The sequence below is a fragment of the Mus caroli genome, unplaced genomic scaffold, assembly GCF_978045245.1.
Source record: "Mus caroli unplaced genomic scaffold, Mus_caroli_1 scaffold_9, whole genome shotgun sequence".
Classification (NCBI taxonomy): Eukaryota; Metazoa; Chordata; class Mammalia; order Rodentia; family Muridae; genus Mus; species Mus caroli.
This window is the reverse complement of record NW_028227264.1, coordinates 68178931-68201987: the sequence shown is the minus strand read 5'-3', so window position 1 is coordinate 68201987 and position 23057 is coordinate 68178931. Positions and strand designations below refer to the sequence as shown.

Here is a 23057-nt window from a genome sequence, read left to right as displayed (position 1 = left end):
GACTCCAGTCTCCTCCCTTTTCTTCATTAACATCTATTTAGAAAGGTTTAGAATGGTTCTAAACAGTTGATAGTTGTTTGTTTGTTTGTAACTACAGTTTAGGAGCTGGAGAGCTAGGTCAGTAGTTAAGAGCACTTATTGCTCATCTGGGGAACCCTGGGGTTCCAAGCCCCGGCACCCAACATACTGGCTCACCGCCATCTCTAACTCCTGTTCCCGAGGATCTCATTCCCTTCTTCTGGCTTCAAGGGGGCAAAATAACCATGCACATGAAATAAACTTAAAAAAAATTAAATTACACTTTAAACTTGTTTGGTGTGAGTTATGCCTGCATACATGTATACACACATGTAGATACATGTATGGTCATATATGGTATGTAGTACGCGTGGAGGTCAGAGGGCAGCTTGCAAGAGTCTGTTTTCTGCTTCCACCATGTGAATTATGGGGGACTGAATGTAGGTCAGCAGGTCAGTAGGCCTGGTGGCAAGAGCCATCTTTACCCTCTGAACCATCTCCCCAACTCTTCTTGCTTGGCTGGTCTGATACAGGATGATTTCATGGACCTGGGCTGGCCTTGAACTCCCTATTGCAGTAAAGGTTGCCCTTGAATTCCTGCCTTCACCTCTCAGGGGCTGTGCCACCATGCGTGGGTTTATGTAGTGGATACATATAGATGTTGGGGCTTAGAAACAAATACACGAAATGGTGACTGATCAATACATCGCTGTCCATAGGAAATCCAGGATCTCAATACAATACAATCCAGCCCCACCGGGTGCTCTCATCTTCAAGTGCCCAAGTCCATTACATAAGATTACAGAATTATCATCATAAAATCTACCTCCCATACACTTTAACCATATATACATATGTATAATACCAACTGCAGTTGCTGTAGTCACATGGCCTTATACAGGGAGCAAGGACAGAGGTCAGCACATGCTCAGTGCTGATGCAATCTGAGTCAGTGGGTGTGGTGTGGATGAGCTTGGCGGAAGAGACAACGGGCCAGTCAGAGATGCCATGACCAGGGTTTCCTAGCTGGATGGACATCTGAAAATCACCTTTGGAGCTTTAGAAACCACCCAGGCTTAGGATCCAGCCATGGGGGGAGTCTCTCTGTGGACATCTTTGGTTTTTGAGAAGAGCCATAAGGGATTCCTTTGTGCACCTGCAGTTAAGACTGCTGAGTCAGCAGCATCCCACACAATTCGACTCACAGGTACAAAGAAATCCCCATGCCCGGTCCTGCCCAGGCTGACTGAGTCAGGAACCAAGCCGTCCCGGTGTTATAAGTTCTCATGGGCGGGCAAGTTGTCTAGAAGGTGCTGACAGATGAATTTACCATTCTACTCGTATACCCAAAGTGGGGCTCATGGATGGCCAAGGCACATAGCTGAAAGGGAATGTTCCTATAGGAAAAGAACAAGCGGTTCACAGACTGTGGGTGACAGGTGGGGATAGATAACGGATGCTAACTTCTCTCATGCCCCCTCTGGCTCTGGTATCTACATGTGTCTGTATTCAGCACGAGATCCTGGGATGGCACAGTGTGACTATTAATGTTAAATGTCAACTTGACTGATCTAGGATTGACGGAGAGATAGGCCTCTAGTGACGACTGAGAGGTAGAGGGTATCTTGATTCAATTAGTTGATGTGGGAAGATGCATCTTAATTGCAGTTAATTGTGGGTAGGACCATTTCCTAGGGCAGGGATCCAGGACCTTATCAGTGGAGAATGTGAACCTAGCATGAGCAACCACACGTTGATTGCGCTAGGTTGCTGACCACGGAGGCCACGTGACCAGCTGCTTCAAAAGCCTTGACTTTCCTGCAGCACAGACAGACTGGACAGACTTTGTCCTGAACTGTAAGCTAAAGTCAGTCCTTAAGTTATTATTGTCAGGGTATTTTACAAAAGCAATAGGAAATGGAACTAAGATCTTGGGGTCAGGGGGTGGTGGCCCAGGCTGATCACCTTGTATCTCAACTGTACTTTAATTATGGTTAATGTACAAACATATTAGTCAGCAGGATGATGAAGCAGAGGCTGTTCTCAGCCAGGGTAGGGCCTGCTCTGTAGAAGAAAGTTCACAGAGTTCATGTGAGCCTAGTCCCTACCCTGATTTGTCAAGAGCAATTTTGGCTGGACAGTGATGTGTAGCTTTGAACCTGAGAGCAAGCCAGGGATCAGTGGTTTGAGGATGTATAATATTTAAAATGTATGCCACACTTCCCAAATCATCAACACCCTAGAGAAGGGATCTTCTGTACAGACATGAGGTGAAAAAGACAGACTACCCACATAGATAGTCTATGTGTATGGGTGTTCACCCTGTGTGCATGCATGTGCACCACGGGTGTGCCAAGCTCCTAGGGAGACCTGAAGGGGGCCCTGGATGCCCTGGAACTGAATTTCCAGACAGTTGTGAGCTGTCATGTGGGTGCTAGGGACTGAACCTGGGTCCTCAGCAAAAGCATCCAGTGCTCTTAATAGCTGAACCTTCTATCCAGGCCCAGACCATTCATTTTTGATCCTTTGATTTTAATTCAGATGCACCCAGGAACTTCATCAAACATGTCTTCTGAGGCTCTCCCCGGGCAACAGGAGGCACATTTTTTTTTTTTTGATAGCTGCTCTTCCCAGAATCACCTGCTTCTTGTCCTCCATAGTTAACACACCTTCTTAAAATTTTGCTTCCCTCTTTTAAAAGTTATTTTAAAGGTGTTCATATGGACAAAGTGCAAGGAAAAAAAAAAAGCTACACAGAAGATCCACGGTCAGGGCTATACAGAGAAACACTGTCTCGAAAAACTTAAAAAAAAAAAAAAGACCCAAGATCCAGCTATCCTGGTACCCAAATCCAACAACCACCATTTGGAAAACGTACATAGAGGGGAAGTGGTTGGGTAGGTATCTCCATGGGTGAAGACACTTGCTGTACCAGAGGCCAGAGCCCCCCTGGCCAGGAAGGCATGGTGGCCACCTGCAATGCCAGCACTTGGAAGGCAGAGACAAGTGTCCCTGGAACAAGTAGATGAGCCAGACCAACTGATAGTTAGCTCTGGTTCCAAGAGGGACTCTGTGTCAATGACTAAGGAGGAGAGTAATCAAGAAAGACAACAGACATTATCACTTCAGGCCCATGCAAGTACATGCATGGACAAACAGACAGACAGACAGACAAAAGGACAGACCAAAAGACAGGCAGGCAGGCAGGCAGGCAGACAGACAAGCCTGTGCTTTGGGCTTTTCCTTCTGGATCGAATTTAAGCCCTCAGTTGCTACTCCAGCGCTATGCCTTCCTGCCTGCCTGCCTGCCTGCCTGCCTGCCACCATGCTCTCAGCCATGATGGCCTAATGCCATGATAGTCATAGTGGACTAATCCTCGGAAACGCTAAACAAGTCCCCAACTAAATGCTGTCTTTTATAAGTTGCTTTGGCTGTGATATATCTTCATAGCAATAGAACAGTAATTTAGGCACACCGTGCATCCACACCTGCAAAACAAAAAACAACCCCCCCCCACACACACACACATATACACACCGTCAAATTTGCTTTATCTGCTCTAGAGATAAACTGCTGGGAAGGAAGTAACTGCTTAATTCATTCATTCCTGAAAACTCGGTGATGTGTTTGTTCCCCTGTAACACACAGACTCTCCTGCATAACCTTGATTAAAACTATTTGTTTTTGAGAAAGGGTTTCTCTATGTAGCATTGGCTATCCTGGGACTTGCTCTGTAGACCAAACTGGTCTTGAACTCAAAGAGATCCAACCCTGTCTCCAGAGTGTTAGGATTAAAGGCATGTGCCATCTCTGCCCCTAAAACATTTTTTAAAAGGATTGATTTATTCATTCATTTATTCATTCTATGTATGTGTATGTATGTATGTATGTATGTATGTATGTATGTATGTATGTTGAGTACACTGTAGCTGTCTTCAGAGACACCAGAAGAGGGCATTGGATCCCACTACAGATGGTTGTGAGTCACCATGTGGTTGCTGGGAATTTAACCCAGGACCTCTGGAAGAGCAGTCAGTGCTCTTAACCACTGAGCCATCCCTCCAGTCCTCTAAACCATTTTTTACGATTCACCCTCCCCCCATGTTGGTCAAGGACTTGACTGAGTAGTCTTCACCAACAACCTAGTCTGATCTCTCCAATTATTCTTGGGGTTTTGTTTGCTTTTTCCCCCCTTAAAGGCTCCTGGTGTGCTGTGGTCTCTTCAACTGATTGTAGGAGGGGAGAGATGTCCACATAGGTCAGTGGTTCTCAACCTGTGGGTCATGACCCCTTTGGGGGTTGAACGACCCTTTCATAGGGGTAACCCAAGATCATCAGAGAACAGATATTTACATTATGATTCATAACAGTAGCAAAATTACAGTTATGAAGTTGCAATGAAAATAATTTTAAGATTGGTGGTCACCACATCATGAGGTGTATTAAGGGGTCACAGCGTTAGGAAGGTTGAGAACCACTGCCATTGGTGTTTCTAAGACTGAGGCTGCTAACTGACCCCAAGGGCGCCAGCTTCATCTCGAAGTTTTGGGTCTTTCTTTTCACAGATCATTAGTTCTGAGTTTATCCTTCTTGGTAAAAGCTACGAACCAACCCAGGGAAGCAAGGAACATCAAGAACATTTATTTTTGATTTATACTTTGATTCTGGTGTGGTCATTGAGGTTTCAAAAGCCCATGCCAGGCTGAGTCTCTCTCTTTCTGTTACCTGCTTGTGGATCAGACTTAAGTCCTTAGCTACTGCTCCAGCGCCATGCCTGCCTGCCTGCCTGCCTGCCTGCCTGCCTGCCTGCCTGCCTGCCTGCCTGCCGCCATGTTCCCTCACTCTCTGAAACTGTAAGCCAAGTTCTCAATTAAATGCTTTCTTTTATAAGTTGCCTTGGCTGTGGTGTATCTCCACAGATATGGTGTGGTGCTGATGGTGGAAAACATCATAATTTTGGATGCTGGCTCTGAAATGAATAGCTAATAAGAAGTGATGGCCACAGTTCTATTTAATGAGGAGTCCACAATGGGTCTTGTATGAGTATAAAGTTTTGCACAGAGAATGACATCAATATATTGTCTATCACCTCATGTAACTGGGAATGTACAAAAACCAGGATGAGCATACCAGGCTCTTTAGAAAGTCTCTACCAACACCTGGTGATACCAGGTACCCAAGAGAGCATGGTCGATTACTAGTTTCTTAACTATGGGCTGTCTCGGACTTACGCCCACCTAAAACCCATGACATGCCACACCTATAATCATTATACAAAGGTTATTTTTCTTTAAAGTCTGACAGTGAAAAGCCTCTGTATTTCCCACTGGAAGGCCTGGTTATTAAGAACATTCTAGCCAGTGTAATGTAGCATTCACTGCAGGACATTGTGAAGTATGACACACACCCGTGGGTGTGACATCAGCATGCCCAGACACGTGGGAGTTCCAAAGGGCTGACCACCTATTGCTGAACTCTAGCTTGGGTGTGGGTGACTGTCATCACCTTGTGCCGTCAAATACCACAAGCTACCTTCAAGTTGGTTTATGGTCCTCGCAGATTCATCAATCACTGGGACCCTACCGTGACCATCCAAAACCAGGCACTGTGTGTGTCTCTCCATTTTTCTAGAACCATTCTTAATCCATGTGCAGCAGGACTGTATCCCTGGGTCTTCTTACAGCATGAACTACCCAATCAACCATAAAACCAGAAAGGAGAAACTAAACAAGCAACAGATGAAACCGCAGAGATGCTGTGACAGCAGAAAATGCTACTATGCCTCGAGAAACCCCCGAACTGAACAGACCCAAAGCAGGACTGGTTTAATCTATGATGGCTGGTCATACACTTCCAGTGGACAAGCACTCTTTACTTAGCAAACAGCAAATGCATTTGACTTAGAGACAAGAAAGGTATAGGTGTCTTTTCCAAGATGCCACAAGTTCCCCTCCGTGGGATACACAAAAGAGAGAGCCATTTCTGATGATGGTACAGCTCTTGGTTTCCTTTAACTGGCTAGTATCTGCAAACTTACAAACACCAAATCAAAAATATCATAGATGATATAAACATATACACTAGATACAGGTATAGACATGCAGATTAGATTTAGATTAGATATATAGAGATATAGATATATAAATTAGATATAGATATGTAGATTAGATATAGCTATAGATATAGTTATAGATATAGATGATATAGACATAGACATAGACATCTGCTCTTGTTATAGGACCGAGAGCTTACCTGCTCTTTGGATGGTACCAGAAGTTCCTCGATCATCATGCTGTCCCTTGCGTAGGAGCTTCTGTTCAAGGTGTAGGACCTATCCGAACTGAAGGAGCGGAGGCTGTTGTATTTACAGTCACCCATTCAACAGTGGGAGGTGATGATGGGATGAAAGAAAATAAAGGCGTGCAATTTTAAGAACAGGCAAGATGGCTAAAAATACCCACAAATGTGCTTTTTTGTTTTTGTTTTGTTTGTTTTTTAAAGGAAAGGTATCAAAATTAAATTCTTTAGATGGACTGGATTTCACAATTGAGATCTTAAAATTTGGCCAATTTGCGGTCAAATCTGAGGTGAAACACATGGTGACTTTAGATACTCTGCTATGGCGCGGAACCAGCACAGCACTGAAAAGAATCGCTATCTGATAACACTAGGTTTTTTCTTTCTTTCTTTCTTTCTTTTTTTTATGGTTTACTTAATGTGCATTGGTGTTTTGCCTCCATATACGTCTGTGTGAGGTTGTCGGATTCCCTGGAACTGGAGGAACACACAGCTATGGGCTGCCATGTGGGTGCTAGGAATTGAACCCAAGTCCTATGGAAGACTAGACAGTGCTCTTAACCACTGAACCATCTCTCTGGCCCTGACAAGAGTGTTTAAGAGGAAGGCTTTGTTAGAGGTGCCTCTTCCAGTCGGACTATAGCACTTTTTTCACTTAGCTGGGACTGTGTCTGCTGAGGTAGGGTCTGTGAGTGAGTCATTGGAAATCAGCTCTGGCTTTGCATACTAAGAGCTCTGGTTTGGAGCTGTCTCTCAAGGACAGTTTCAAGAAGGGGAATAGAAACGTAGCCACATGCATCCGTTGGTTGTATTCCAGTAGATATTCACATACCCTGTATTCACATCCCGCTTTTCCTTGGTTCGACTCTTTTCTTCTTTCTTCTCAATACTCTTATCCTTTCTAGACTCTCCCATAGACTATCCCTGAATTTTCCAGGGTACAGCCCACACTCTGCCTGTGTGGACCCTTAAACTGAAAGCCAGTAGATTATGAGGACATGGGAGGATGATTCTAAAATATCATCTTGGTTAAGACTCCACATATCCACCTACGTCCTGTGAAGCACGGTTATTACTAATCTGAGTCTGGGGTTAATGGCTTTCTCATGATCCTCTGGGAAGGAGGAGGATGGTGGAACAGCTCCAGTATCCACTCTCGCTACCCTACTTAACTGGCAGGCTTTCAGAAAACGATATTCGGTCACATCTTTGTGATGAGGTTTCCCATCTAACCCTTCATGAAGCAGAGCTTCCGGATGGGAAAGAGCGGAGGTGAAGCCTAGACTTAAATCCCCTACCATAATATATCTCCAACTAGTGTTATACACACTGACCCCTTTTATCTTGGGGTCCTCATTGGTAATATCATGGTCCTCATAGAGAATGAGGTCCATGGGAAATTAGTAGTTTGCTTTGTAATATTGCCTACTTAACTGATAAAAGAGTGCCCAAGCTGGAGTCATGGCATCGCTAGCACTTGACTCAGTCAGATTTTGGCATCATCTTTGCCTTGTGCGCATGTGCACATGGGAAGCCAGCAAAGACTACAACAAGGAGTACATGCCCCCTTTGCACAGTGGGATCTCCTCCCCAGTGCCTGCTGGCTGCAATATCATCAGCCATTACACACATCACTCTAAGCGCTACTACGCAGAGGCTGGGTCGTTCCTTTAGGACCAGAGTCTCAGCTTTCACTGAATCTCATGTTCATGGCTCTGACTCACAACTAACATTCATTCCAAGGCCGTTACCAAACATGCTTAGCAAATATTTACTGACTGTGTCCAGCGCCATCCAGGCACAGAGGCACTTCCCCAGGAGGTCACGGGGCTGCTTGGCCGTGCTCGTCATGTGACCAAGTTTCCTTTCTCATCTTTTTTTCTTCGTATTACTCCTCTTTCTAGACCCTTAGTATCTCTTCGATAAAGCTTTGCTCAAGCGCTTTCCTTCATTACTGTTCTTTTACTTTCTAAGCCACAGGTTTCTGCAAATCAGGACCGGCATTACAGGATACATCAGAGATGAGCCCTAGTTGTATCGCGTCTATAGGCAAACATTTAAAAGCTTTTAAGAGGGGTTACGTAATTGTGATCTTTCCCACTTTCAAATGTAAGCTTTGTGGATCCTTTGCCCCCCCTGATTGTCCTTCAGTGGCAGCTGCAGGTCAGAGCTCAGACTTGGTCCTGACCACAGAAAGGCTTCAAGCTGTGATTCCTAAGGAAACCTACCAAGCGTCACCCCAACGCCCTGATTCACCACCAAACATCGGGACCAGAAAAACGTTGATTGTTTACATAAGGGTGTCTAGAAAGCTTTAAGTTGATTTGTTGTTATGTTTTGCTTTGCTTTTTCAAGACAAGATTCTTTGTGTAGCCTTCCCTGGCTGTCCTGGAACTTGCTCTGTACACCAGGCTAGCCTCAAACTCAAGAGATCCACCTGCCTCTGCCTCCAGAGTGCTGGGATTAAAGGCGTGCGCCATCACCACATAGCCTTCAGTTGGTTTTTGACTATGGTCAGGAGATTATTTGTAGCCACCGTTGTAACCTAAGTGTTAGATGCAGGACCCGTTAGAAAACCGTGCTTCCTTGGGCTAAAACGTTATTAGGATGTCTAGGACAGCTCAAACAAGCAGCCACCAGCAAACAGACTGGACTTTTCTTTAGAACCAACAAACCCTTTTTACTTCGGTCATGCATTCTACAAAACTTGTTAAGGGAGGGTGAACTGCTTAACTGTTCATTCACTATTATATAGGTAAGATTCCCTTTTCACAGATTTTTGTTTTTCCCCTTTCCCAAGCATAACTGATTTCCTAAAAAAGAAAAAAAAAATTTTTTTAAAAAAGCACATTGCAGGCTAGCACAGCACAGCACAGCACAGCACAAATGCCAAAAAACAAAAACCAAACCAAAAAAATGGGAATATGGGTTGGGGACAGGCAGAGTAACACTACAGAAGCGCCACATTTCTTACCTTATCTTGGGACTATTTTAAGGTATTTTTAGAAAAAAAAAAGTAAAACCAAGAGAAAGGGAATGTAAAAATAAAATAAAATCAGACAGGGGAAAAAAAAGAAAAAAAACAAATGTTATAGTTGAATGAATCATACAGTGAATGTCCCTTTAAATGTTACACTCAGAAAAATTGACTTGATAATGTTTTAACGATATGCTTTAGAAACATTAAACTATTAATAATTTAAAGAGAAGAGATAGCTATAAACACACGCTATGAAAAATATTTGCCTCTGAGCATAACATGAATCGCTATGGCGTATGAGTAACAGCGATCAGTAATGGCTCAGTCAAAATCAGAGACAGGAAATCTGTAACATTATCTTAAGACAAAAAAATAATTACAAGCACCCAGGTTTCATAGCTCACTGGAAGCAAATGGCTAGAATTTTCTAGCAAGGAAGGAGAAGGCAGCTTGCTGCGGGAATATAAATGGTACCCAAGTCTCTATAAAAGACAAAAAAAAAAAAAAATCAAGATCCTTGCTGGGCCCAGGCGTTTTAGTTATAACTTCCTAGAATCTGTGATTGAAATATTGTGCATTTTAAAAGCTCCCCTTTGTCTTCTCGTTGGTGACACCTGCTTCGATCAGCTTCACAAGCCTTTTAGGAATGGATTTATAAAGAAAAACTTGTACTGGCTCATGTTGAGACTCCGAAGCAAAGGCCAAGCAGTATCTAAACTGGTTTCACTCACCACACTGGGAACAATCCCCAGGGTTTACTTTGTGGGAAGAGCCATTTACTATTGGACAATGAAACTTTTTACAGCGGATTCCTGAACCATAGGAAAATGTCCTCGGGGCTCTCGCTTAGAAGGTTTAATTATTAGCTTTAAAATAACTTGACAGTCAGCAAACATGCTGTTGAGCCACACCAGGGGAAAAGAATTCCCAGCCTTTTGGAAAAGATCCGGTTCCTTCACCTAGTGAGTGACTTGTAAGTCAAGGCTTTCTCCCTTCAGTTGTACGGGCTGAATTCGTGACTAAAGTCACAGTAGCACTCCTAGCAGGTCTGTTGACCAACACACTGATGGCACAACCTAAATTGCCAATGCATGGCAGACAGTTTACAGTTTGTTTTTATCATCAAGGGTGCTGCCTGGGAACCACGGATTTAATTCTTCACCAACCAATATAGCAAATGGTCCGTATGCAAATTTCTTACATAGCGTAACAAGAAAGGTCTTCCAGTATGGAGCAAGCTACTTTTGAAACATGAGACTCCGGTTGGTTTTTGCCCATTTATCAGGGAGCTCCTGCGGTACTATGCTGGAACCCAACTGCAAAGAGGGAGATGGGAAGAGCAAAGATTGACCTGTTCTAGCACACGAGAGAGACTACACACTACAAATGATGAGAAAAAAAAAATAACAGTGTGTGCGCTTGTGTGCACATGCACAAGTGTGTATTCACATCAAGAACATTCCACAGGATTCACATGGCATCCAAAGAGTGCATTCTGGAGCCGTGAGGAAGATGGGAATGATGCTGGCTCATGACAGATCATGGTTGTTGTAAGCGAACTCCGAAAAAGAAAAAAAAAAAAAAGAAAAGAAAATCCCCCAGTGATAATACAGTACCTGGCAGAACGGGCTCCAAGACTGAAGCCCACGTAACCCTCGGCTGGCAGGGAGTCATCACCTAGCTCCTTAAGGTCCTGTGGCCCAAGATACTTGTCAGTGTCCCCTGTGATGGCATCTTCACCTGCAGGTGGAGAACAAGCCAGTCAGAAGCCCTCCCTCTTGACTATGTGGCCATCAGGGAGAAAAGAGACACTCATGGTGTGATCTCCTTCCCAGGCGCCCCTGTAGGTTTTTTTTTTTTTTTTTTTTTTTAACTGCCATACAGAAGAAAGAAACAGTGGAGGGAGAGGTTAGTTCCCCATTGCAGGGGCTGACCAAAGAAGCAAGCTCAATTAGTGTTAATGATCGATGTAAGCATGACCCCTGTCCCCTCCCTGCCTCCCAGGTTCAGTGCATTAAGATGAAGCTTATCTATCAGGTGAGTCCCCCCCCCCCACTTTACCACCCATGATGATGATGACATCTTGTTTGAATGGACACAGCCTGCACAATGAGGCCTAATATGTCACTAATACTGTCCTTAAAGTGAGGGAAGGGACCGGCTTTATTTAGTTATTGGCTTCTGTGCATTAGTGTGCACGTGCCGAAGGGCACCTGTGGAGGTCAGAGGACAACCGTGCGAGTCAGTTCTTGCATTCCATTACGTGGGTTTCGGGGTCAAACTGAGTCAGGCTGAGCAAGTGCTTTTAAACCAACTGAGCTATCTCACCTGCCTGGGAAAGAGATTGGCGGTGGTTCTTTAAACCAGTTTCCTCTTAGAATTTCAGGCTGGGGCATATCTATTCTGAGTTTCGTGAGTTACTAGTGGGAGCAGGACCCGCCTGCCTGGGAGACCTTGGGAGCACATTAACTTTGAACCGTTTCTAAACCTCTCAGATTAACGAGTCAGCTCAGCTGTTCCCACCGCTTGCTTGAGGTCTACTTGCAAAGTAACTAACTCTGCCTTCTAAAAGACTAGCCCTGACCTAGGGGCTCCTGCAGCCAGAAGGGGGGAACCAGAGGAACTGTGCTCCAACTATCCACACAAAGAGTTAATGCATGCAAAATGCTCTTCCGAGCTCTCTGTGTGCCTAGTGAGCTCACACGGAAAACCACATTCCAAGAGCAACGGGGCAGGTTTTTCAATCATCTTTTGCCCTCTGGGATAGTCCCCATCTCTCTCAAAGTATAGCACAGGCGGCGCAACAAAAGTTCCCTCCACTCGAGCAAACCCGGTCTCTCTGTAAAATATCCTTTCCTTCCCTTTCTAGATACAAGCTGGCTGGCCCAAAGAGATTCCAAATGTGTATATGCTAGGTTCTCTCAGAGGCAAATGATTCACAGCTCGCTTCTCCATTCACTGCTGTTTACAATTCCCATTCATTTCAACTCTCTCAAAACCACAGGAGCTCAACTTTGTAGCAACCAATCAGGTCTTGAAACACACTGGTAACTTTTCTTTCTTTCTTTCTTTCTTTCTTTCTTTCTTTCTTTCTTTCTTTCTTTCTTTCTTTCTTCCTTCCTTCCTTCCTTCCTTCCTTCCTTCCTTCCTTCTTCTTTTTTTTTTCAAATGTAAAACGCTAAACAGATCATCTTCCGGATGTTCCTCTGTTTCACACTATGTTAAGTATTCCAAGGGGAGGGGTACTTGCATATTTCTCCATCAGAAACCAAACCAGAGCCCACCAAGCAGGAATTAAAGAAAGATCTTACTGTGTGGCAAAGCCATTTCCACCACGACTGGTTGGGGAGTACTTTCCCGAGGCTTCCAGGAATTCCTTAAGCAGGGGTTTAGAGTAAGCCGTCCACACCAGCCCCAATCCACACCAGCCTGGTATGGATCCAAACCTGTCCCTAGTCAGATCTTCTTCACCAGGGCTGCAGCGTTTCCCTCAGCATCTCCAAGCTGTCGAAGGCAACTGAGCAGCTGTACATCATTCCTCACTTTTTTAACTCCGAAGATTAAAAAAAAAAAAATCTCAGACCGAAACATGCGAAAAATTTTGTGTGGCAACACTTAATAGCGACGAACATCCTTCTGACCGCTCAACAGACATCCTTTCAAAGTGCCTCCTGATTGGATTAAGGACGCTCTGGCAAGCCTCTTGCAGGACCCAATAGTGACATAAAAGCAAACCCAGGAGTTATTTGTATGTAAATATGAGGACTGCCTGGGTGTAGACTTTCAGTAACTTGATACCAGGGCAGTCAGAGTAGCAGGGACCCTCACAAGTCCAGAGAGCCCCGGGCACTTGTATAACTGCCCGACTTGGAGACTGGCTCTTCTCAAAAGTGAATGAAGAAACAGCCAAGCCAGGTAGAAGAAAAACAAACCCACGGAGAAAACAAAGAAGGGCCCGGGAGCAGGAGTGGCCGGGAGCTGCAGGCAAACTTTCAACTTTGTTCTCAGCTGGGAACACCGGGAGCCTCTGTTATTTATGGTCCCTGTCAGGTGGAAGGAGGGCAGGAAAGAAGGGAGGGCCTGCCCTTGGGTGGAGGTTGGGAAACTGCCGGGCTGGGGAAGCAGCTGTGACACTAGAGTTCCCAGGAACACCTCAGATCAAACACACAGATCAACAGGGCGAGAGAGAGAGAGAGAGAGAGAGAGAGAGAGAGAGAGAGAGAGAGAGAGAGAGAGAGAGAGAGAGAGAGAGAGGCAAAGGACACAGGCTGGGGAAGTGTTCTGCTAGAGTTGGGGCAAGAGCTCTCTCCATTCTTGATCACGCTCAGGGAGTCTCTGCTTCTCACTTCTGAGAGGGTCCCCGAAGAATGGGGTGACTGTGGCCAGGAGGAGAAGACGTAGCTCAGCAGGTGACCCTTGCCACCTTCCTATTAAAACGTCTCGACTCTGAAACGTGGGGCTTCTCTCCTATGGGGAAGCGTCCTGCTTCTGTGGGCAATGAGAGAGCCAGCTCTCTGCAGGTTCCACCGGGGTACGCCCGGAGGAGAGGCCATTTCAACGGCACGCTCTCATGTACACACCAGGATGGTTAGTCTAGGATGTTAATAAAGTGCTTTGAAACCTAAGCCATTGTACCCAGCATGTCTTTTTAAAAAGTTCTTTAAATTTATTTTTCGAGAATGTTATGTGCCCAACGCAATACGATCTTATCCGTCACCCCCTCCCCCGCCATTTCCATATTCCCTCACCTCTCTCACAGCTTTGTTTTTAAAAACTCATCGGTGCAGCCCCTAACTACAAGGGTGTGCAGCCATCCAATGGGGCAGAAGCAACTTACCTGTGGCCACACCCCCAGAGAAGGGTGACTCTTCCTGACCCCCTGCTATCTACAGCCAATAGTTGCCCAGCTAGCGCTAGGGCCCGGATAAGCCCTTCCCTATCCCTCTCCCTCGGTCCACCCTCTTGGCCTGGTACCTAAACACAGAGAGATCGGAATCTGTAGGTGGCAGGTGGGGAGCCGAGTTCTCTGGGATCATGAATGAGCTAATGGCTATGACTCCTTGATGTTAAGACGATCTGTTTTAATCCGCTCAGTCTGGCTGCGAGCCACGAGGACACTACATGCGTGGGAGGGAAGCCAGGCTTCCAGAAGAGGAAGGTCTGAATGCTGGGCTGTTTTTGTTTTTGTTTTCATATCTAAAAACCACAAGCCAAGGTGTTTGAGCCTGGGATGTGGAATGCTTCTCCCCTTCCCCCTTCCTCCCGCCTCCCCCCTCCCCCCCCCCCCCCCAGCTAGCCTTTCACCCCAGCCTGTCCACTGGTCAGAAAGTTAGTTCCTTCAGTCGCTGCAGATTCTTTAACTCTTAGACTTTGAGCCTGGGCTGGGTCTATGCTCTTTCTCACCTGACTAATTTCTTCCTCTCTCACTTTCTGCTCACCATCTGAGAGGGGCGTTCCCGCCAGCCCGGGGTGTCCTGGGCCTGGGACTAGCCTCTCACGTGGCCTGGTGAGATCTCTCTGATGGAGTGCATATTTGAAGTGCCCTATAGTTTTGGAACTGGTGATTAATAATGAATGAAGAAGGTTGGTTGTGTTTTTATTTCCAAATCTGCAGGCTACGGTGATTTAGTACTCTTCTGGGATTAAACTTGATGGAGGGTGAGTGCGGCTTGTAAACCCACGTTTCTATTTTCTTGCCTTTAGATTTCAGAATGGACACCCTAAAACCATGAGAAGCCCTGGGTAGGGTTAGGGCAGGAGCTGTGGATACGGTAGCATCTTTGAGCAAGATATGATGACCTGATCTGCACGCCAGGAAATATGTCCTCAGAATTTAGCACAGTGTGAACGTTGCCACCAAAATGTAGACCTTCCAAGTCAACGTAGGTGGTAGGTGTTCTGGGTTTAGATTCAAGCTCTCGCAGTTATGAACAGAGACCCTTTGAAATATCATTTGACATCTCTGAGTCACAGTTTGGACCTTTACGAAAGGTGATTCTAACTAGGACTTCCCTACCACTTCCTGGAAATTTAACAAAACTTTGGGCAAAGTGACCACTTCACCTTGCTGGGACATTTGGCCTGTGGCAGGTTCTGTGTCATGAAGGTATATAGTTACCATAAACGCAAAATCAACAGACTTAGCAAGTCTATCCTACAAATAAATGATTAAACAGTAACAACAAAACGAAACTACCCACCTTTCCATGCGAGACATCCCATAATTATCACCTAGCACAACACCCTGTTATACTGAGGTCAGAGTGAGACAGACTGTTATTCAATTTCATGACTGACTCTAATCCTCTTTATAATAAAGCAAAATTGGTCAGCATCAGCTGCTTCCTAGGTTCAAATATTTTCAAGCCAGCAAAGGTAGTGGTTTAATATTAAACTGTGTGGTTTAATATTTATATATTATTATTATTGACATTTGTATATTATAAAATTCTTAAGTGTTTCTGATACTGAAGCACTGTTGTAAATATGTATAAAGCACCAAGGGCCCTAAATTTTCACTTCCCAAGAAGTGCCTGGATCCACACTTGACTGACAGCCTGAGAGCTTCAGTGGTAGCTAGGATTAATGGTTGGATAGTCGTGTTATAAATAGGTTCAGCTATGTTCTGGCAGGGAAGCTGTTTGTCTCTCCAGTTACCCTCCCTACCCAGTCTTTGCTAAACTCTCTTGTCCTCTGCCTGTTTAGGGTCCTTACTTGAATCTGCTTGCCTAGAGTTTTGAGCAGTACAATCCTGGGAGAGTGGCTTTCCAGGGTCTCTAGGTTTGAGAGGAAGAAACACTGCAGGTTCTCAGCGGGCCGCTTGGAAAAGCTTGTTCATCCCTGGCCAGTCTGATGTAAGAAATGTGATTAACCTTAAACCATCACAGCCGTAACAATAATAATGAAGCTTGAGGCTTATGGATAGCAAGGCAGAGGTTGGTGGCAGAGGGAGAGAGAGGGGTCAGAGAAAGGAAGAGACATACAGGAGGAGGAGAGAAAGGAAGGGAAAGAGACAAAGGCAAGGAAAGGGAGAGAGAGGGGAGGAGGGAGGGAGGGAAGGAGGCAGTGCTTGTCAGTTCTCTGCTGTTCTAGACATCCTAGCTGAAGAACCCAACTTTGAATGACACCACCTTGCACACCTGCTCATGTGACTCCTGCCTCAGCGGCTTTCTGATGCTGCTTCATGAGCTCGTGAACAGCTAGGGCAATCCCTGAGCTCAGCTGGCCCAGAAGGATGGAAAGCACCCACTAAGATGCTGAGGGGAGGCATAGGCTGTTATTTTGTAACAAGTGACTAAGGTGGAAATGAGAAATGAGGTCCAGAGGTCACACAGTGCTTGCCCAGCCTGTCACTGGCACTCTCCTCAGCTCTGTACCTCAGCTGTGAATGCAGGATGAGTACAGACAAGGACCTCAAGCAAGTGGGGTGGCAGATTCTATCAGGTGAGCTCCCATCATGCACTACGGCCTTTCTAAGCATTGATATCTGGGCACCACTCATCGCACGACTAATCCATCTGTGTCAGTATTCCACCACGCAGGGAATGTTTTCAATACAGCGTGAACTGAATTCAACACGAACCTCAGAAGAACCACCATCCCTCAAGTGACCACACCACTGGCTGCTGCATTTCACTACCATGCCCAGCCATCCCCCTCCCCCCGTCTCTGAATGGAGAGAAGACTCCCTGTACTAGAAAGGACTGTACTTAAGAGTTGTAAACTCTGTCTACCTGGAAAACAAGCTAGAACAAACAGCCTCAGGTACAAGGACAGAAAGAAAAAGAAACTGGGCTAAATGATATTCAGGGCTGTGGAGGAGCGAACGGGTGCACTATCTCCTTGGATCATGTGAACCCATCCTGCATCCTACCTTTACCATGCTCTCAGCAATCCTTCCTATGTGGCTCAACAAAACAGCTCTTGACCTAATGTGGGAACAAATTTTCTAGCCCTAGGCTTGAACCCTTTGCTCCCCTCCTCTCTTTTTTTCCCTCCCTTCTTCCCTTGTCCCCTTTCTCACCCTTTCCCCTCTTCTCTTTCCTTTCTCTCCCTCCTCTCCTTCCCTGCTGACTCCCTCCCCCCCTCCCCCCATGTGTAACTTTCTTGTATCTTTTTCCACCTGGAGCTCCCCACCACAAAACCCATTTGTTGCTTTTCTAGGGACTTGAAGTCCTTTCTCTATCGGCTCAGAGACCTCAGTCAGGGAGGAACTTGCTCAAAATAGCTAAGCCAAACTAGAGTTAGATATTTTACTCAGAAAGGCTTAATTCTGGTCTTGCGAAATGCAGAATCCATGCCGCCCCCAACCATCACCACCTCCACCAAGAGACTGCGTTCTGTAACATTAAAAGGTGAAATAGCACACACAAAGCCCCCCCAAGTAAACAATAGCCCCAAAGCCTCCAGATGACGAGATCGAGAGCAGACAGATGAGAAATCAAGAAGGGTGTAATTTGCACAGCCCACTGATTAACTAGAAGCTGACTGCTCTGTAGAGACAGCGCTTAGCAGTCAACCGTAGACAGCATCAGCTGAGCTTTAAAATGTGGGGTTTTGATCGCAGCAAAGAGAGACAATGAACAGTGATAAACAGTGAGCTTTTTAACCATTATCAGTCTTCATGGCAGGACAGAGGGTGCGATCGGATCACTCGAATCAATGCTTCTATTTATTGAGCATTTACTGTGTGCTGGGTGCTCTCTATAATATCTCATTTAATTCTCTCCACTTACTATCTCTGCGACAGGACCTAGGAGAACACTTTGCAACAAGGGAGGCAAGTTATCCAAGGCCACTGAGCATTTGAGAAAGATGGGATATCAGAGGCAGGAGATTAGGCGCTGAGGCTCTTGTTCTGACTCCTCCTCAAAGTCCACTGAGCGAGTCCTGCTGATAGCGGGGATGAGCGAAGCTCTCAGAAGGCCTTGTTCCCTGTGTGATCCCCAGAACACTGGCCAGCACAGCGTGGGTGCTCAATAAATATTTGGAATGATTGACAGATCAGGTACAGCCTCTGAAGAGGTGAACTACAGTTCCAGAGTGGGGGTCGGGGGGGGGACTTACTTTTCACCAAAACCTCCTGTACTTTGGGAATTTTGAACCATGTGCATTTATCACCTAGTCAAAACAAAATGAATAAAGTCAATAAAACAAAACAGAACACAGGCACTGCCGATCAATCATATGGGCCACATGTTCTGTCTACTACAAACACATACGTGACAAACACAAGCCTGCCAGGCAGGCATCAGGGTGGACATGTGTACCAGTGGACACCCAAGCAGATATGGACAGGAAGCTCTCCTGCCTCACTTGCTTCTGAAGGAAATGGGACACCAGAGAGAAAGAACACAGTAAGACAAAAACACACATTATCCGTGTGCCACTCCGAAAGCCATATGCATCAGGAGGAATCTGGAAGTTTGTACTGGCCACAAATCCCAGAGCTCAGTTTGGAAAACCATTGAACTTAAGACATTTTACCAGTCAATACAGCCATCTGCCAGGCCTGTGGACTGTGCCGAACTAGGTCTCTTTCCCGGGGGGGGAATTCTGGAATCGTGAATATGCCAACTTCAGAAATAGCAGCCTTCCATCACATGCAGCATTTCTTACTGTTTACGTCAAGTTTCAGCATACACAGCAGGCTCTCTCGGCTGGCTGTGATGTCATCGGTCTGTGAACTAACCACACTGAATAGGTGTGGTAGAGCCAACTATTGTCCTGAAGGCACCCAGTCTCCAATACAGAGGGCCAGGAACCAGATCGTGGTGCTGATACCACACTGCCGCTGGTCAGTGCTGTCCATCTGACAGACTGAGCACACTTTACAACATGTGTGCTTCATTTAACCCTCGCTGGTTTTTATTTATTTAGTGCCTCTATGTGTATGTCATAAGTCCGAGGGGATCTTTGGAGTCCAGAAGAGGGTGCTGGCTACATGTGTGATCTGAGTGGTGGGAACTGAACTCAGGCCCTCTGGAAGAGCAGAAAGGATTCTTAACCATGTGGCACCATCTCTCCAGCCCTGTCCCTCACCCCTTTTATGAGTGACAGGTAAATGCATTAGCTCACCTCCTCAAGTTCTCTTGTCGAACCGTGGGCAGAGTCTGGGCTGGAACAGACAGCTACCCAATCCCTAACTCTATGTATCCATACAACAATGGCAGAGGGGAAGCAAGAGAACTGTAGATCACCCACGGGTGCTCACAGGAAGGTGCCACATGTGATGGAGAACTTTGCCAGGGTTGGATGGTGGGTGTGTCCATGAAGAGGGTAGTGATGAGCTGACCTCTGCTGGCTACAGGTCCCAGCACAGGATGGCAAGTATGGGTGTGCCCCGAGGACCTTGGGCAGCAAGCTTGATGGAAGCCACAGTAACTGGGCAGGGGAACACTGGTTGAACCGTTGTTTAAGGTCCCTGGGCTTGGGTTTTAGTGTAACTATGGCTAGCAGGCAACATCTATCCATTGGCACACATGCAGTTATTTTGTTGAGACACTTCTCTTTTTAGACTGAAAAAAGGGGGAAAAGGGAACTGATTTCTGCAAGTTGTCCACTGATATCTACACTTGTTCATACACGCACACGCACGCGCACACACACACACACACACACTTCAAAAAATGTAACAAGAACAAGATCTGTTATACACCTTTTTGCTGATGATTCAAATAAGGACTATAAAACATAGATTATATATTTTTAAACACTTTTCATTAAATCAAACCATATCTAATCTCTATAATCTCATCTAACTGTCAGAGAAGGCAGTTCAGCCTAGGGCTTAGGATGCAGTTCAGTTGGCAGAGAGTCTTGGGGTCTATCTCCCACCTCTGTGCGTCAAATAAACTGGATGTCATGGCACAAGGCTGTAATTCCAGTACTCAGTAGGTGAAGGTAGAAGGTCAGAAATCCCAAGTCATTCTTAACTATATAGTGAGTTCAAGACTGGCCTGAGGGGCTGGAGGAACGGGCCTAGCACTTAAGAGCACCAGCTGGCTGGAGAGATGGCTCAGTGGTTAAGAGCACTGTCTATTCTTCCAAAGGTCCTGAGTTCAATTCCCAGCAACCACATGGTGGCTCACAACCAACTGTAATGAGATCTGATGCCCTCTTCTGGTGTTTCTGAAAACATCTATAGTGTACTCGTATACATAAAATAAATAAATCTTAAAAAAAAAAAAAAAAGAGCACCAGCTGCCTTTCCAGAGGACCTGGGTTTCATTCCTAGAACTTGCCTGGTACCTGAAAATCATGTGTAAACTCCAGGTCCGATTCTGGGTCCCCTGGACACCAGGGATGCATATGAACAGATACATATGCAAGAAAAACACCAAAAAACATAAAATAAAAATAAATCTATCTTAAAAAAATATTGACCTTGGTTACCTAAGGTCCTGTCTCAACATATACATAAATGAGTAATGAATTTACAGCTTAGGAAATGCAAACAACAATAGACACTCAGATGATGCACTCCTTTATCTTCTATTCTTTCATCCTTAATAATCAAAAAAACAGGAAGGAAGCCTGGTGTGCTGGCACATGCCTTTAATCCCAGCACTCAGAGCCAGAGGCAGGCAGATCTCTGTAAGTTCAACATCAGCCCGGTCTACAGAGTTCCAGACCAGCCAAACAGACATAGTAAGATCGTGCTTGAAACAAAACAAGCAAGCAGAGAAGTGAACAAGGAAGCACAGAAGGAAAGGAGAGAACAGAACCAGGCTGTGCCCAGACTTTCCTTCCCAATGCTAACTCTAGTGTAGTTACGCAACAGCGGATACGAAGTTACTTAGAGTCCAGCACTCTCTCTCTCTCTCTCTCTCTGTTCTTCAGTTGGAAGGTATAACCTGTGTCCACTCATGCAAGATTACTGTACTCAGAGAGGAGGGAGAAGACTGGAGGTGGGTAGGATTTGTAATTTTGGCTTTAAGTGGCATCTAGGCCCTTCTAGAAGGCACACCACACCATCAAACATACCAATTGAGGACCGTATAATGGGTCAGGGGCATGGCTCGAAGCAGAAGGTCGGAGGTTAGGGGGCTGAGTATCTCTGCCTCCCTCTTCTCCACCTGTCTCCTCTACTATAGATAAGCAAAGGGTAGGGACTTGACTTGAACCTTTGACTTCTAACGTGTCTCGGCAGGCAGAGTTAGCCACCGAGACCATAGAGTAAATGGTAGAATACAGTATCTTTTCATTGTCTATCTCAAAAAAAGGGGACAACTGTTGGCTAACTTAGTGGTGGGCTAAACAGGTGATTCTAGAAGCCAGAAGAGCTAAGGCATCATCAGGGAACTACCTGTTACACTCATCTAGTCCCTAGATCTTGGCTTAAGATTCTGGCTTTGTAGGTGGTCACAGAGGAAGAATGGGGTTTGACTGGCCAAGTTCACACCCCTCTGAAACAATGAACTGCGATTACCTCATGGAATAAATGACTCTGTTTAGGTGATCGATTTTTTTTTTAAGAGTACAAAGTCGATTCCCTTCTTTGCTTTTAAGGATTCTGTTCCTTGTAGCCAGGGTGTGTTTCTCTTTTAAAACCACGCAGCAGTTCATTGCTCCCTAATCCGGGCTGCAGAGTGTCTGAGGTAGGCACACATGACTCAGTGCTGGACGCTTTCCCGACGGGGCAGTAAGAATGTCCCTCGTGATCTTGGCTGGGTTAATAAACAAACCCATCCCAGAAGAGAAAAGGGATTTGGTGTCTCTCCTACAGAGGGGTGGAAAGAGCAAGCAGAGGCAGACTCTGTCATTTTCCTCATGGTTGCAATGCTTGACCTGGATGTAGAAACTCCCCTGTGTTACCTCCGTTAGGACTAGGTGTCACGATGACTTGGGCATAAACTTTTAAGCCGAGGATGGAATCCAGATAGTAGGGAGTGTGAGATCACTTTCCCGATCCCATTACGTCAAACCTAAGCCACTGGTAAAGTTGACCGGGCCACGACTCAGCTGCCAGCAACAAACTCGCCCTATGAAATCGGAACCAGAATACTGGCAGGATTAGAACACTGACTGCTACTTGCATGCAGCACTATCATGCTAGCTTGTTCGCTTCCTGTGCTTGTATGTCCTCATGTGTACAAAACCTATATATGTAAAGAAATCATGCAGCCCAGAAGGCAGTGACATCATTCCTCAGAAACTGTCCGCTGTTTCGCTCCCACTGGCCCAGAGCTTACTGATCCGACTAGATTGGCTGACCAGCAATCTCCAAGGATCTACCTTGTCACTGCCTACACAATGGGACTTCAAGTGTACACTGTCATGCCTGATTTTTTAAAAAATATATATATATTTATTTATTTTATGTGTATAAGTATACTATCTTCATGTGCACCAGAGCAGGGCATCAGATCCTATTGCAGATGGTTGTGAGCCACCATGTGATTGCTGGCAATTGAACTCAGGACCTCTAGAAGAGCAGTCAGTGCTCTTAACCTCTGAGCCATCTCTCTAGCCCCCCCATTTTTTTAAAATGTGGCTTCTGGGTATCAAACACAGGTCCTCTCTAAGTGAGCTACCTGTTCAGTCTTGTCTGTGCATTCTTTCTTAGCTATCCATTTTACATCAAACCCACTCTAGCCCTCCTTCACCTCAGTTCTTTCATTATCTGGGTATAGAGCATGAGAACCCTTATTAGGTAAAGAAGGTCCAGGTAAACAGCCCGCAAAGGGCCCACTGTGTGGCCCAAACCTGAGATCTCTTTGTGCACTTAAACTGTCACCACTGAACCAGGTGGAAAACACA

General features: G+C 45.6%; 1 protein-coding gene across 18 annotated transcripts in view; it reads right to left on the bottom strand.

Moving 5' to 3' along the window:
- Positions 1 to 23057, bottom strand: part of Ank3 (ankyrin 3) — a 632326-nt gene that overhangs the window by 89652 nt on the left and 519617 nt on the right. For 10 of the 18 annotated variants that reach the window (XM_085842859.1, XM_085842860.1, XM_029482228.2 and 7 more), the window contains 2 exons: positions 10913 to 11036; positions 6272 to 6374 (listed from right to left, as the gene is read on the bottom strand). In XM_085842859.1, the coding sequence (XP_085698985.1) occupies positions 6272 to 6374; positions 10913 to 11036 (227 nt within the window). Of the gene's footprint in view, positions 1 to 6271; positions 6375 to 10912; positions 11037 to 12607; positions 13341 to 18362; positions 18417 to 23057 lie in introns of those variants that run through there. The other 8 variants (XM_029482226.2, XM_029482229.2, XM_029482231.2 and 5 more) reach the window with 4 other exon arrangements.